Source organism: Benincasa hispida, chromosome 1 (genome assembly GCF_027475165.1).
Source record: "Benincasa hispida cultivar pf3 chromosome 1, pf3_genome.v1.1, whole genome shotgun sequence".
Classification (NCBI taxonomy): domain Eukaryota; kingdom Viridiplantae; phylum Streptophyta; class Magnoliopsida; order Cucurbitales; family Cucurbitaceae; genus Benincasa; species Benincasa hispida.
The window spans coordinates 56,528,874-56,543,419 of NC_143478.1; the positions used below are offsets into that span (position 1 = coordinate 56,528,874).

At 33.3% G+C, this 14,546-nt stretch overlaps 2 protein-coding genes across 2 annotated transcripts; one reads left to right on the forward strand and one right to left on the reverse strand.

Moving 5' to 3' along the window:
- The first annotated feature begins 8,748 nt into the window (after window positions 1-8,748).
- Window positions 8,749-10,885, forward strand: LOC120091314 (COBRA-like protein 4). Its single transcript, XM_039049295.2, has 6 exons — window positions 8,749-8,988; window positions 9,087-9,166; window positions 9,258-9,714; window positions 9,810-9,957; window positions 10,049-10,326; window positions 10,425-10,885. The coding sequence occupies exons 1-6, from the start codon at window positions 8,937-8,939 to the stop codon at window positions 10,709-10,711; spliced, it is 1,302 nt and encodes a 433-aa protein (XP_038905223.1). The 5' UTR covers window positions 8,749-8,936; the 3' UTR covers window positions 10,712-10,885.
- A 115-nt stretch (window positions 10,886-11,000) lies between these two features.
- Window positions 11,001-14,185, reverse strand: LOC120091304 (protein COBRA-like). The gene is made up of 6 exons (XM_039049283.2): window positions 13,879-14,185; window positions 13,092-13,171; window positions 12,335-12,791; window positions 12,014-12,173; window positions 11,659-11,942; window positions 11,001-11,554 (listed from the first exon to the last, which is right to left on the reverse strand). Exons 1-6 carry the CDS (start codon window positions 13,967-13,969, stop codon window positions 11,259-11,261), a joined length of 1,368 nt encoding a protein of 455 aa, XP_038905211.1. The 5' UTR covers window positions 13,970-14,185; the 3' UTR covers window positions 11,001-11,258.
- Between the last annotated feature and the right edge of the window lie 361 nt (window positions 14,186-14,546).

The window sequence follows — 14,546 nt, forward strand, 5'->3', positions numbered from 1 at the left end:
TCAAGGTCTAATACTAAATCGGAATATCGAGGACTCTCCAATGTCGCTGCCGAATTACTATGGATTCAATCGGTCCTATCTGAAATTGGTATTGGTCCCCTCTCAACTCCTTTACTATCGTGTGACAATTTGAGTGCCACCTATATGGCTGCTAACCCCATGCTCCATAATTGTACAAAGCATCTCGAAATTGATCTCCATTTCCTTAGAGAGAAAGTGGCTACCAAACAGATCTCAGTTAGATTCGTTCCCTCTGACGACCAACTTACCAATATTATGACCAAGGCATTATCTAGTCCCCGGTTCCTCAACCTCAAAACTAAGCTTACAGTCACGACAGCTCTTCGTTCGCTTGCGGGGGATGATAAAATGGTTGTTGATTTTTAAATTACATTTCCTTTGTTTTTTCTTCTTTTCATTTTTTTCCGTTATAGATTCTTCTTCTTTCGTTTTTTCCTTTCTCTCTCTTGTCTGTTAATGTCTCTCCTATCAATATATGACAAATGGCACTCCATAAATAAATAAATAGTTGTACCAGGGCTCTCGATTTTGTGTCGAGTTGATTCATTTCCATCCTCTGCTTCCTTCCTTTTTTCTCCTCTTACAACATCTCATTTCTATAATTGTTTTTCTATTTTTTGAGAAATTATATTCATCATGTTTACTACTTTATAAATGGGAATCAACAATAGACTATACTCTAAAAATGTAATCATATCATGTAATCTTGTTAAATACGTTAAAATGTAATAAAAAAAAAGGTAAATAAAGAAGAAGATTATTAAAAGTAGACATCCATTATTTCACGTGTTAAAAGTGATTATTTTAACTCTTCGATAATGGCATGTACACCTCCCTTTTGAAGTTAGGTGTTCCAAATTTTATACCCGCTTGTTGTATAGAAAAGAAAATGACGGATGTGATAATTTTTACGTCAATAATAAATAAATGTAATTTGGACAAGAGGATTTCAAAGAAAACAATGGGCGACAGTATATGACGATCATAGGTGGGATGAAAGCACTATTAAGTATTAAGAACAATATTATTTACACCAACTTACATAATATTCTAATCATTATTTACATCAAGTTACCTATTGTAATCATAAGGAAGAGCAAAGATAAGAAACAACTTGATTGTCACATGTTTAAGATTAATTGGACTAAGGAACATTTATGAAGATTTGTCACATTCTTAGTTTGTGCCAAATTTTAACTAAAGAAAAATACAACGGATATTCATGTGACAACAACGATAAATTTATAATTCAGAGAATAGAAAATCTGCAAAATAAAGAAAAATAGCACTCATGCCAAAGTTAGAGATGGAAAATTTTAGAAATGAGAAGTTAGAAGTGTAAGTTCTAGATTAAGATTTACATCTCAAACCAAATTTCTTCGTATGGAGTTATAATGAAGTATTATAGGGAAAATGAGATAGAGTTTACTTTTTTCCTCTTATGATAAGGATGAGATTGATCTTTCTTAATTCTAATAAGTTAGGATTATATATGATAAAATAATTGATTGGCTGTCACTTGAACTTATTTGAATTAAATCCATTTTATCTAATATTTATCTTTCTTTATCATTTTTTTATTTTTAACCTATTTCGTTAGATCTAAATTCACCCATAACATCAGTAATAATAAATAGACTAAATATAGTACGACAATATATATAAACATGTATAGTTTACACTTACGGACATATAACTTGATGTTATATTCTACCATATGAAATCCAACCTATCCAATGGGTGAAAAAAAGTTTGGGCATTATTAAAAAAGTAACACTTTGGTGTATTTTTAGATGCATATCTTTGTGTATTCCACTAATAATTACATTTAAAAAAAACAAAAAGAGAGAGATTAAAACGAAAAAATTTTAGACGTGGTAAACTATGATTGAAGTTCAATTGAGTGAAATGCATAAAGATGAGTGAGCCTAGCTAGGGTGCGCCTATCTATTTTTCTTTTCGAGACTTTCATTTCTTTCATGATATGACTTGAAATTTTAGTTAAAAGATTGAGAGACCATTTGATATAGGGAAATTATTTCAAATAGTAAAACGGTTGAAAATATTTACAAAATAAAAGCAAAATTTTAGAACTATTAATGATAAACGTTGATAGACACTGATAGATTTCCATCAGTGTCTATCAATATTACATATCAACATCTATCATTGATTGTTCTAAAATTTTGTTATATTTTATAAATATTTTGGTTCATTTTCCTAATCACATAAGACTTTTATCTTTTATAACAAAGCAAATGACATAATCTAATATACTCATTTGACAACTATATGGACCCTTTCTTTTTATCTAATATATTCTAATTTACAAGTCTTCTAGTGGGGAATTATTATGCAGATAGTGTCTTTTTTTTTTTTTTTCTTTTGTGTACTTTTGCGAATCCCTTTTGTTCTCATTGTTTATTTAAATTTAGTGTTAGAGAGAAAATTAATGCACTATCAAAAGGGGGTTCGGTTGGCAATCCACACACAAAGGAGAGCTATTGTGAAAAAGCTGTATTTAATTATTTAAAAGAAGGTACATAACTAAAAGATTGTGGATAAAAAATGAATTATATTTATTTATGACAAATTTTCAAAAAATGCCAAATTATTTATAGAGATAGAAAAACAATTGTTGATAGACATTGATAAACTTCTATCAACCTTTATCAATGATAGGCTTGTATTAGTTTCTATCATTGATAAACACGGATAGAATTCTACCAACCTCTGTCAATGATAAAATTCTATCAGTTTCTATCACTAATAGGCACTGGCAGATAAAATCAATGTCTATCAGTAATAGACTTGTATCCGTTTCTGTCACTGATAGACTTCTATCAGTATCTATTTGTAGTTGACATTGATAACAATGTCTATCACAATTATACTTAATTTTTTGCTATTTATGTGAATATTTTTTCTTATTTTTCTATTTTTGAAAATTTTTCTTTATTTATTAGTATATAACTATACAAGTCGATATTATTAGATATTTTTTTAAAAATTTAGGATTATTAATATAACCCATGAATATTATATGTAGTCCAAATAATGTTTTAGGCAACCTATGTTGGTGGACAAATAAATTAATAGGTAAACTTCTTATAACTTAAATATTGTTGGTGTTTGTGATTTTTTAGATTATTGTTATGAGCATAGCTATCCAAGGGGGTGTTGGGGAGCAGATTTAGAATCAAAAGCGTGAAAATTAAATGGATAAAGATTATTTGAGGAGTTAAGAATCACAAAAGCTTATGTTTCCAGTGTAAGCATGAATTCGGATAATTTGATTTTTTTTTTTTTTCCTTTTTTCTTAATAGTTGTTTTGAGAATTGTATATTCTTTAGTGTATTTGGATCAATTGTTATGATAATTTTGAAATAAAAATTTAATCTATTTATTTTAAAATGAAACTTAGGTTAGCTTTGTTATTTTTAATCCTAAATTAATTAATTCGGTCAATTAATTTTCATGACAATAATATAGGAATGATAACGAATTCATTAATAAAATAACACATCTTTGAAACTAAGTTTTATATATATATATATATATTGTTTGCTTTTAAATTTCTAATATATCTCTTTTTAAATAACAGAATTATCTTCTTATAGCAAAGTAATAAAGTTGGAAATTTAGTATACTAACACATTTATTACAAAGATAGTTTTCATTTAAATCTATTGAATTATCTCTTTTTTCTCGTACTCATGAAATAAATTTTACCTTTGAGGTTTACATGTAATAACATTCTTAATCTATCAGCCCGTTTCTTTTTTTTTTCTTTTTTTTTCTTTTTTTTTTTGTGTGTGGAAAAATGAAGAAAAAAATCAAGGGAATGAGAAATCGAAGGTAAAAGAGGGAGGAAGAAGGAGGAAAGAAAAAAAATTGTTAGTGACTACTAGTGGATGACCAACGATGAAATGTGTGTAATGGCTAGTGAAGAGAATTTGATCACCCATGAGCAACACGATTGATGCAACACTTCAGTCTTTAGTGCTCCTAGATGAAAGAGTCAATTTCTTGTTTTTGAATTTGTGGAAATGAGTAAGAATGATAAAAAGAGAAAGAAGAAGGAACAAGAAAAAAAATAAAAATAAAACCCTAGTGATCAGCAGTGGGTGGATGGTGAAAAAGAACATTCGACCATCCACGACTAGCATAATCAAAACCATGCTTTAATAAGAAAATCCTAGAATACGGGAGATTGTTTTTATTTCTCTATTTTTGTGAAAATAAAGAATGGGAAAGAATGAGAAATTCAAGGAAAAAAGTTGCTAACGACCAATGGTCACAAACAACCTATCAACAACAATTGTTGACTATTACCGGCAACCACACATGGGGCAAATATGATCACAATGATCAATTGATGATTGTACAACGTCTGCTTGGCCGCAGATGTTCAAGTGGATCGATTGTCGAAGATCACAATGTATGGTCATTGACTGTAGTGGTTAAAAGGTTGATTGTTAACGATAACCATAGTCGCTGACAATCCATAATTGTTTTTCAACACTGGAAGCACATGGTCAACCTCCGAAGCACCTATTTTGATCCCCATCCCCACTCCATCCCCCAACAATAGATTTGGGCCTATAAAAAGATAGGAAACCCCTCCTTTCAGTCATCCACGATCCATTCACAAAACTCAACCACTCTTTTGATGAAATCTTATCATCCTAGTCAACAAGCTTCAAGAACAAAAGTTCCTCTGAAGTTTGAGAGCTCTAGGTCGTCCTTACCCCATGAAAACATGTGGAGAGATATGATTCATCCTTAAAAAAGGAAGATCATCTTAGGAAAAGATTAGGAGAGTGAGAGATTGCCTCAAGGCATCATCTTCTTATATTTCCAATATTACTTTGTTTATTTCTACATTTTTCTATTATTCATTTGTTGATCATTCATCTTGTAGTCATGATTATTGATCTATTGAAATTCATTCATTTGTTCTTAATCATAAGATAAATTCTCTAAGGGTTCAAGAATGTGGATATTCTAAGATTCTATGACTTGATGAGCAATGCCTATGCTTCATATCGCTTGATTTATACATTTCCTTTGTTAAATTTAAAGATAAATATTATTAAGTTAAACTGACATTTTAATTTAGCAATCTAGTTGAGGCTTAACATTGAGAAGGTTAATATATACACTGATATCACAAAGGGATATGAGACTAAGAGCCTAGAAATAGGATTATCACACAGTCTTGAAATAAGGGACATAGAAATATAGGCATTAACTACTTAGAACTCCTAAGGGAACTTGACACAAGACTAAATATGTAGAGTTTTCGGTCCATGGCTAAGTCACTATCCAGGTATGATGTAGTCGCATTGCTCAAGGCACATTGCCCCACCGATTGAAACATTGTTACACACTTGTTCATTTAGTCGTGTTTATTGTTTTGAATCAACAATCTGTCTATTCACTATGGTTAATCTTAGTTACATTGATTCGTTATATTAATATAATTAAAATTGGAACTAATCTTGTGAGATTTGACTCTTGGAATACTCCAAGGTTTATTACTTCATCGATAGTTTGTATTTGCACTTAGACCATAATTAATCTCATTTTTATCACTCACACATAATCAGTCGATCACCTAAACATCCTCTTAGTGATTTTTAGATTATTTTTTTGTGCATAAATATCCATTTAAAAAACTAGAAATTCAAATAAATTGAAGGAACTAAATGAGTTATGTCTCGAAAAATTCATACATTTTGAACTACTACCTCCAAAATATCCAAACAACTAAGGGGTTGTTTGGGGTGCTGAGATGATATAGGATATAGGGAGTTTTGATGTCTGGAGAGTTCTGATGTCTAGGGAGTTTTGGTCGAGTACAAACGATCGAGTATGATCGAACATGTTAAAGTATTGAGATGATATACGATACACAGAAGGAAAAAGACGGTGAGATACAAAATTCGTTCCGAATATGGATCCACAAACAATTAAAATCAGTGAGATCGGATAATGAGCCTCCAAACATTGAGATGATATAGAATGTGAGAATATACCATCTTATGTGTCCCAAATAGCCCTTAAAGAAGTTCATTGAAGCAAAATATATGAGAATAGTGTTGACTGTTGAGGCACTATTATGTAGATATTTTTTTTGATAGCCTTAAAAAAACAATTGAAAACAAAAGTGTTACATTATGGATAGCCTTAAATTAAAAAATTAACAGCTTAGAGAGTCTTCAAGACGTTGGTTACCCTCCATAAATACATGAAGCTCTCATTGAAATAGCTTGAAATTTAGATTTATTAATTAATGCCAAACCCATCTTAAATATGGGACATTGTGACTCATTAAGTTCGATTATTTATGTCAAGAAGCATTCCCAATAAGAACAAAATATGTGAAAAGGTGAGATATGAATTGCTCTTCAAAAGATTTTCAATCTCAAAAACAACTCAACACCCCAAGTTTTGGGATGTAGAGTAATATCGATGCTAAATCTAGATTCTAAATCTTCATCTGAATTCGTAAGTCCAAAGCTAGACTAGAAAACTATTGAAGCTGAGTGTTAAACTTGTCGAAAACTAATAACTATTTACCTAATTTGTTATATTTACTAGCAATATTCAACTAGTATAGAGTTGTACTATCAATCTTGAAGTCAGAGGTTCGATTACTCATAGAAAAGTACTAAAATATCATGATTCATACATGAAAAGGGAAAGGCAGGCTAACAAAGGATTGCAAGAAGAGAAATGTTGGTATTGAAGCAATTGATAAGAAGTCCACCAAATGCACATAAGTTTGGTAGATGTGTCTTTGGCCTTTCATTACATCCACAAGCCCTTCTTTCTCTGTACTTTTTATTTTCTTTCCAAACTGTTTGCTTCTTTCAGACTCATTCCTATTGGTTAAGATCCAAAGAAAGTCGGCTTCCCTTGCCTTCCATGTTAGGTCTAAGCCCCCTTGACAAAAATGGCCTCAATGACCATTCATGTATATATTATTTCATTATATTCAAGTTTCTTTTTCTGTCCCTATTTTAATCTTAGTTATTTTCTTTTTTGGGGAAAAAAGTAACTCAAGGAACTCAAGTATATATGTAAAATAGGAACTATATTGAAAAGATAATCATTTAAAAAAAAATACAAAAAATGAATAATGGACCGAACATTAGTGAGTAATTACTATTATTTTGGAAAATGCCACAAGCATAGCTCAAATCTCCACCATGCATATTATTGAGTTATTAAATAATAATATTGAAATTTTGGGATAATAACCCTACATTTTAAAATATTTTGAAAGGTATGTTTTATAAAAAAAAAATAATAATAATAATAACTCGATTATAAATTATATTTTTTAAAATTAAATAATTGTGGATATGACATTATTTTAAACTAATTAATCATTGATCCACTTCAATTTAGATAATAATTCATTATGATTGACCCTATCATTTGAAGTACTAAATTAATCACATTGGTGTATTCTAATTTTCCAATACTTGTGAATGTGTTTATAGTATAGACGTTATTTTTGTGATATTTTAATTGAGATCTCATTTAGTAACTATTTGATTTTTTGTTTTTAGTTTTTGAAAATTAAGCTTATAAACATCACTTTCATCTATTAGTCTATATGTTTTATTGTTTATTTATTTTAGGAATGTTTTTAAAATCAAAGTTAAATTTTGAAAATTTAAAAAAGAAAAAAGAAAAAACAAGAACTTGTTTTTATTTTGGAAAATTGATTAAAAATTCAAATTTTATATGGTAAATAAGAAAACAATAAGTAAGAAAATGTAAGAAAACAAGACAATTTTAGAAAATCAGTAACAAAAAGTAAAATTGGTTACTAAACTAAACCTATTTTATACTAGATTTGCCCTACCATTACCTCATTATCTTAATCAAAAGAAAGTAAATTGATTGTTTTTAAGACAGTAAGTATGATAAAGATTTAAACCTTCGACCTCAATACAAAAAATACATGATACATTAAATTATGCTCCCTTCATGAAATAGTTATAAATTAGGAATTTGAAGTAACCACATAATTTTTTAGTCTAAGTACTATTTTAGTTTCTATACTTTCAACTTTGGTTCATTTTGATCTCTATATTTTCACATTGTTCATTTTGGTCCCTATACTTTCAATTTTGATTCATATCCTTGAACTTTTAAAATTTTCATTTTGATCCTTATACTTTCAAAAAGTGATGATTTTGGTTCCATTATTTTCCTTTTTACTTCACTTTTAAGATGTCAAAATAGTTACTTTTTGAAAGTTCAAGAACTAAAACGAACCAAAGTTGAAAGTATAGAGACTAAATAAACATTTTAAAAGTACTGAGACTAAAATAAACCAAAGTTGAAAGTACAATGATCAAAACAGTATTTAAACCTAAATTTTAATTACTTGAGGTAAAAAAGGGTTAAGTTATTAGTGATTATATATTGATACTTAGGTAAAAAGGGTTGAGAAGGAAGTCCAAACATGGTAGGTGCAATTTCATTATACATGAGACCACACAGCCAAAAACCACAACAAGGGCATTTGAGTAACTTCCACGCCTAAGTCTTTCCCAATTCCATTACATGTCATCTTCAACCTTTGTACCGTTGAGATGTTAACTTCTCAATCTTCACATCTCCCGCCATTTTTCTCACAAAGCCATTCCTTCACGTTATGGGAACTGAACAGAACAATAAAAAAAAAAAATAACAAAGAACAAAGAAAAACAAAACCATAATCTTATATAAAGCTTTCAACTACAAAAAGCTTTTGGTGTTCCATTTCTGCAACCACACTACTTCCTTTCCATCAATACTCCCCCTCCATCTTCTTCTTGTTCCTTAACTGCACGAGAGAACTTGTTAGCTCGACTCATCGGCCAACATTGGATTCGACTGAATTGACAGTCATGAGGTTGTTCATTTCAGTTGTCTTCCTTTTTGTCTTATTTTCTCATGGAGGTGAGCCTGTTTTACAAGTGACATTTAACTGTCATTTTGAACTTCTTGTGTGGGTGTGTTTTGGAGATCAATCTTCTTGTTCTTTTTTTTGGTTGTAGCTGCATATGATCCATTGGATCCGAACGGGAACATTACGATCAAATGGGACATCATGTCTTGGACGCCCGATGGCTATGTGGTAATATTTTTTCTTCAGGTCTCACTTTAGATCTAGTGAAGTAATGAGTTAGCAATTTCATATCACCTTGACATCTTGTGTAATTACATAGGCAGTAGTTACATTGAACAATTTTCAAATGTATCGGCATATAATGAACCCCGGATGGACGATGGGATGGACTTGGGCGAAAAAGGAAGTGATATGGTCAATGGTGGGGTCGCAGACGACGGAGCAAGGCGACTGCTCCAAGTTCAAAGGAAACATTCCTCACTGCTGCAAGAAAAACCCCACTGTTGTGGATTTGATGCCTGGAGTTCCTTACAACCAACAGTTTACAAACTGCTGCAAAGGTGGGGTTGTGGCTGCTTGGGGACAAGACCCTCAAGCTGCTGTTTCAGCCTTTCAGCTTAGTGTTGGCCAAGCAGGTACTTCAAACAAGACTGTCAAGCTCCCCAAGAACTTCACTTTGCTCGGTCCAGGCCCTGGATATACTTGTGGACCTGCAAAGGTTGTGCCCTCCACCACCTTCCTCACACCCGACCGCCGCCGCAAAACTCAAGCTCTAAGTAAGATCATGTTCCATTGCAGTCCTCCATCGATCCCTATCATTTCATCCATGAGTTTAAGGTTGTAATGTGGTCATCTTTCCTGTTTCTTTCAGTGACTTGGAATGTGACCTGCACGTACTCTCAGTTTCTAGCAAGAAAGAATCCTAATTGTTGTGTTTCTTTCTCATCTTTCTACAACGACACGATCACATCTTGTCCATCTTGCGCCTGTGGTTGCCAAAACAAGAACAATTGTGTCCAGTAAGGCTCCCAGTTTCGAGCTCATTTTTTTAAGTACTGTTGCTATAACAGATGACAGCTGACTTGTGGTTATAACTTGTAATGACTGAAGGAGTGATTCTAAGATTCTTAAGCTGGTTGGAATCAATACACCAAGGAAAGACAGTGCTCCGCTGCTGCACTGCACACATCACATGTGCCCTGTTCGAGTGCACTGGCATGTAAAGCAAAATTACAAAGAATATTGGCGAGTGAAGATTGCCATCACAAACTTCAACTACCGAATGAACTATTCGCTTTGGTCTCTCGTTGTCCAGCACCCGAATCTGAACAATGTAACCCAAGTTTTCAGCTTTGACTACAAACCCCTTGTTCCCTATGAATCTATCAGTAAGTAAAAACATTGAACTCCGAAACTGTTTTCTCATTTCCTTCTCATATTCAGGAAAAGAGCGCTAAACAACGGTTTTTGCTCATTATATACGCAGATGACACAGGAATGTTTTATGGGATGAAGTTCTACAACGACCTTCTGATGGAAGCGGGGCCATTCGGGAATGTACAATCAGAGGTGTTGCTCCGTAAGGACCAGAACACCTTCACTTTCAAGCAGGGATGGGCATTTCCTCGAAAAGTTTACTTCAATGGCGACGAGTGCATGCTTCCGCCACCCGACACATACCCATTCCTGCCAAACACTGCCCGGAAAAGGCCAGTTGCCTTTTCATCTTCAATTGCTTTGCTGCTGCTCTTCCTGCTGCTAGCTATTTGTTGAGACCCCTTCTAGAATTGTTAAGAGAGAATGTAACGTAGTTTTCAAGTGGCCAAGTCCATATTTTTGACATTTAGTAACAAAATCACAGGTATACAAAAACTCGAACATTCTTTCAGAAAGTACAAAATTGAGAATGTTATATGGGTGAAGAATTTACACAAAACTTCAGTATCAGCTCCCTTTTTTTTTTTTTTTGGAATCTACTTTTCCATTCACAAAAATTCCACTACCACCGACATGATCATCCATGAAAGGAGATACATAGTAGGAATAAAAAAATGGCAGGACATTTAATGATAACAATTGCTTTGAATGAATGTTCCAAGTTCCCACAGTTAAACAGATCTCGACACGGACATGGAAATATTAGAAAGTTTCTGTAATATAGTACAACATTTACAAAGTGAATTCAATCACCAAAAAATTCACCTGAAGCAACAATCTAAGTTAAAAGTCATGATCCACATCCATGAGATTCATCATTTCTTTTAATAGTATGGGCCAGACTGATCTCAAAACTTCAGAATGACTCGAGTATACCGAGAAGTTATGCAAACGAATGGTGAAAGGACAAGAGAGTCAATGAAGTCAGCAATAGCATAGTAAACACTGAGACACCTTGCTTAGAACCTGTGTTCGGCAAGTAGGGATAGGCTTCTGGAGGTGGCATAACACAATTGTCGCCATTAAAATAGATCCTCCTCGGGAAAGCCCAGCCTTTATCAAATGTGAAAGTTGATTGATCCTTCCGGAAAAGTAGCTCTGTCTGTACATTCCCAAGAGGACCTGCTTGCATGAGCAAATCGTTGTAGAACTTGACTCCCCACAGGATTGCAGTATCATCTGTTTTAGAAAAACATACACTTAATTCTACACGTATTTAAATTTAAAAGAATAGAAACGGAAGCAAGATTGATCATAAGAGGTAAAAAGAGATTCTATCCTACTTATCGTTCCATATGGATTGATTGACTGGTAGTTGAAGCTGAAAATCTGTGTTAGATTGTCGAAGTTGGGATGTTGGACAACTAAGTTCCAATTTGTATAGTTCATCATGTAATTGAAGTTTGTAATTGTGATCTTCACACGCCAATACTCCTTATAGTTAATCTTCACGTGCCAATGTACTCGAATAGGGCACATATGGCCAGTACACTGAACCAAAGGTGTCAAATTGTTCTTGCTAGAACTAGCACTGGTAACAACAGAAGCTAAATGCGGAGAATTTGGTCTGCAAATAAGCATACCGGCATTAGTCCGAGTCATGTTAGTCTATAGTTTTATATGAGGCAGTGAGCTTACTCCACACAACTTTGGGGTGCGTTCAAGTTGCTTTGGCAGCCACAGGAGCACTTCGGGCAAGAAACAATTGTGTCGTTGTAAAATGATGACAGCGAGACACAGCAAGTAGGAGTTTTCTGGGCCAGAAATTGTGAATATGTGCATGTAACATTCCATGTCACTGCAAATAAGAAGGATTTTTTAGCAAAACATGAGTTAATTAGTACAAGGATTTATTGAAAGGAAAGATAGAATATGAAAGCAACTTGAACTTGAAGCTACACAAAAACTTAGAAACAGGAAAATAGTACAAGTAAATATATCTCACAGATCATTACTTACTCAATGCCTGTGTAACTCTCCGTTTGTCGAGGGAATTGAATTTGCTCGGTTTAACAATTTTGGCCGGTCCACAGGTATAACCAGGTCCAGGTGCTTTTAAGGTGAAGTTCTTTGGCAGTCGAACAGTTTTATTTGAGGTTCCGGCTGCACCAACACTGACCTGAAATGAGCTCACTGCAGTAGCTGGATCTTGCACCCAGGAGTTGAGAACTCCACCTTTACAGCAATTTGCAATCTGCTGGTTATAAGGAGTTCCGGGCAATAGATCGACAACCGTTGGATCCCTCTTGCAGCAATGGGGGATGTTCCCTTTATATCTAGAACAATCACCTTGCTCTGTTGTTTGGCCTCCCAACATGGCCCATATGACTTCTTTCTTTGCCCATTTCCATTGGAGAGACCATCCCGGTGTTTGAATGTGACGATATTGTTGGAAATTATACAGAGTAACAACAGCCTACACATTCATATGTAAGGTTTAATATGTAAGAACAAGGACCAAAAGGAAAAGGGCAACTATGGCCCCAATTGATAACGTTGTCGTTTCTGTTTCCTAATTTTTGTTTCTGGTTTGTTTAGAGAACTAGAAACACAAATATGTTTCGTAGCTAAATTTCCAATCATTATCATCCATGTTTTGAAAAATGCAAGAATGCAAGGGCTATCGCACATTGGTGCCTCACACATTTATAAAAATAAAACAAAATAAAAAACATGGATTCTCATGAAATTGACACAGTGATGCAATAATACTTACAACATATCCATCAGCAGTCCAGCTCATAATATCCCATTTGATAGTAATGTTTCCATTTGGATCAAGTGGATCATATGCTTCTGAAAATCAAATGAAAAAGGAGAGGGAAAAAAGACAATAAATCAGCATCACCCTCTCAAGATCAAACAGTACTTTAAAGATATTAGTGAAATAATAATGATTGAAACAAAGAAGCCAACAAGAAAAAAGCAATATGATCCATGGACAAAATTAGTAGCCTCAAGAATATAACCTCTAACTGTGTTAGGTAAACATCATTTCTTATCCAATATTTAGGCACTCCTTTTTAACTTTGCTCTCAATTTCTTCTCAGAAAACTGAACAAACATAACATTAAAAAAAATCATAATAAACTTTCAGAATAAAGAAGAAACAGGGGATTTCTCGTCAAACTGCCAAAACCAGAATCACTTGTCCAGAGTCTTGTGCATGCAGAGAGCATAATGCATTTGAAAGTTCAAAGAAAGAAGACCCAAAAAACTGAAGTCCACCCATGTGACCAAGACCCGATAAGATCGAAATCAAAGAAAATGAGAGAAATAAACCCCTGAAACTCAAAAGTAATCAAGTCCAAAACTACCATATCGTCATTCATCAAATTCAAGAAAAAGAAAAACAGATTCTAGAGCCGATCAGTCACAAAAACAAGCAAAAAGAGAGACCGATTCTTCAAAACAGAGACGATTATGAAAACAAAGAAACGAACAAACTGACACCCATTGAGACAAAATGAGGGCTGAAACAAAACCCAAAAGAAGAAGCGAACCTGTTGAAGAAAGAAAGGTAGAGAAGGCAAGAAAAATGGCGAGAAGGGGAAAGAGAGAAGGTAATCTGGAAATGGGAAGAGCCATAATCATGGGTTTGGTTAAAAAATGGTGGTTCTGGGTTCTGGGTTCGTGGGTTTTAAGCTTTTTGTAACGTCTGAGAATCAATCGAAAAGAGAGAGAAAAGGGAAAACGCGGAGAGAAGAAATGGGAATGCAAGGTGGGGGTTCTTTTGCTTTGCTCACTTGGCAAATCGTTTCGAGGAGTGGAAGATGAAAGCTTTTTGAGAGCCCACTGAGAATTTTTCTTTTTCCAATTGACAAATATACCAAACTGTCAGTTTCATGCCTCTGGCAGACAAAAAAGTTTTTCTTTTGCCCCAAATTTTGGTCCAATTTTATATCCGTTTTATCTACAAATACTTGTCTACCAAGTTTTTCATTTTAACTCTATTTCATCTTATCAACGATAATTAGTATATATTATCTTAAAAGTCGATGGTATAAATCTTTCTACTCCATTTAATATTCAAAAAATAGGCATTTCTACGTAAAATGTGTGACTATTTTATCTTTTATAAAAATGATCTATTGGTCTCTCTATTTTCGTTAATATCATAGGTTATTTACAATTTAGTCCTTCCCTACATTATATATATTCTCTCTCATTC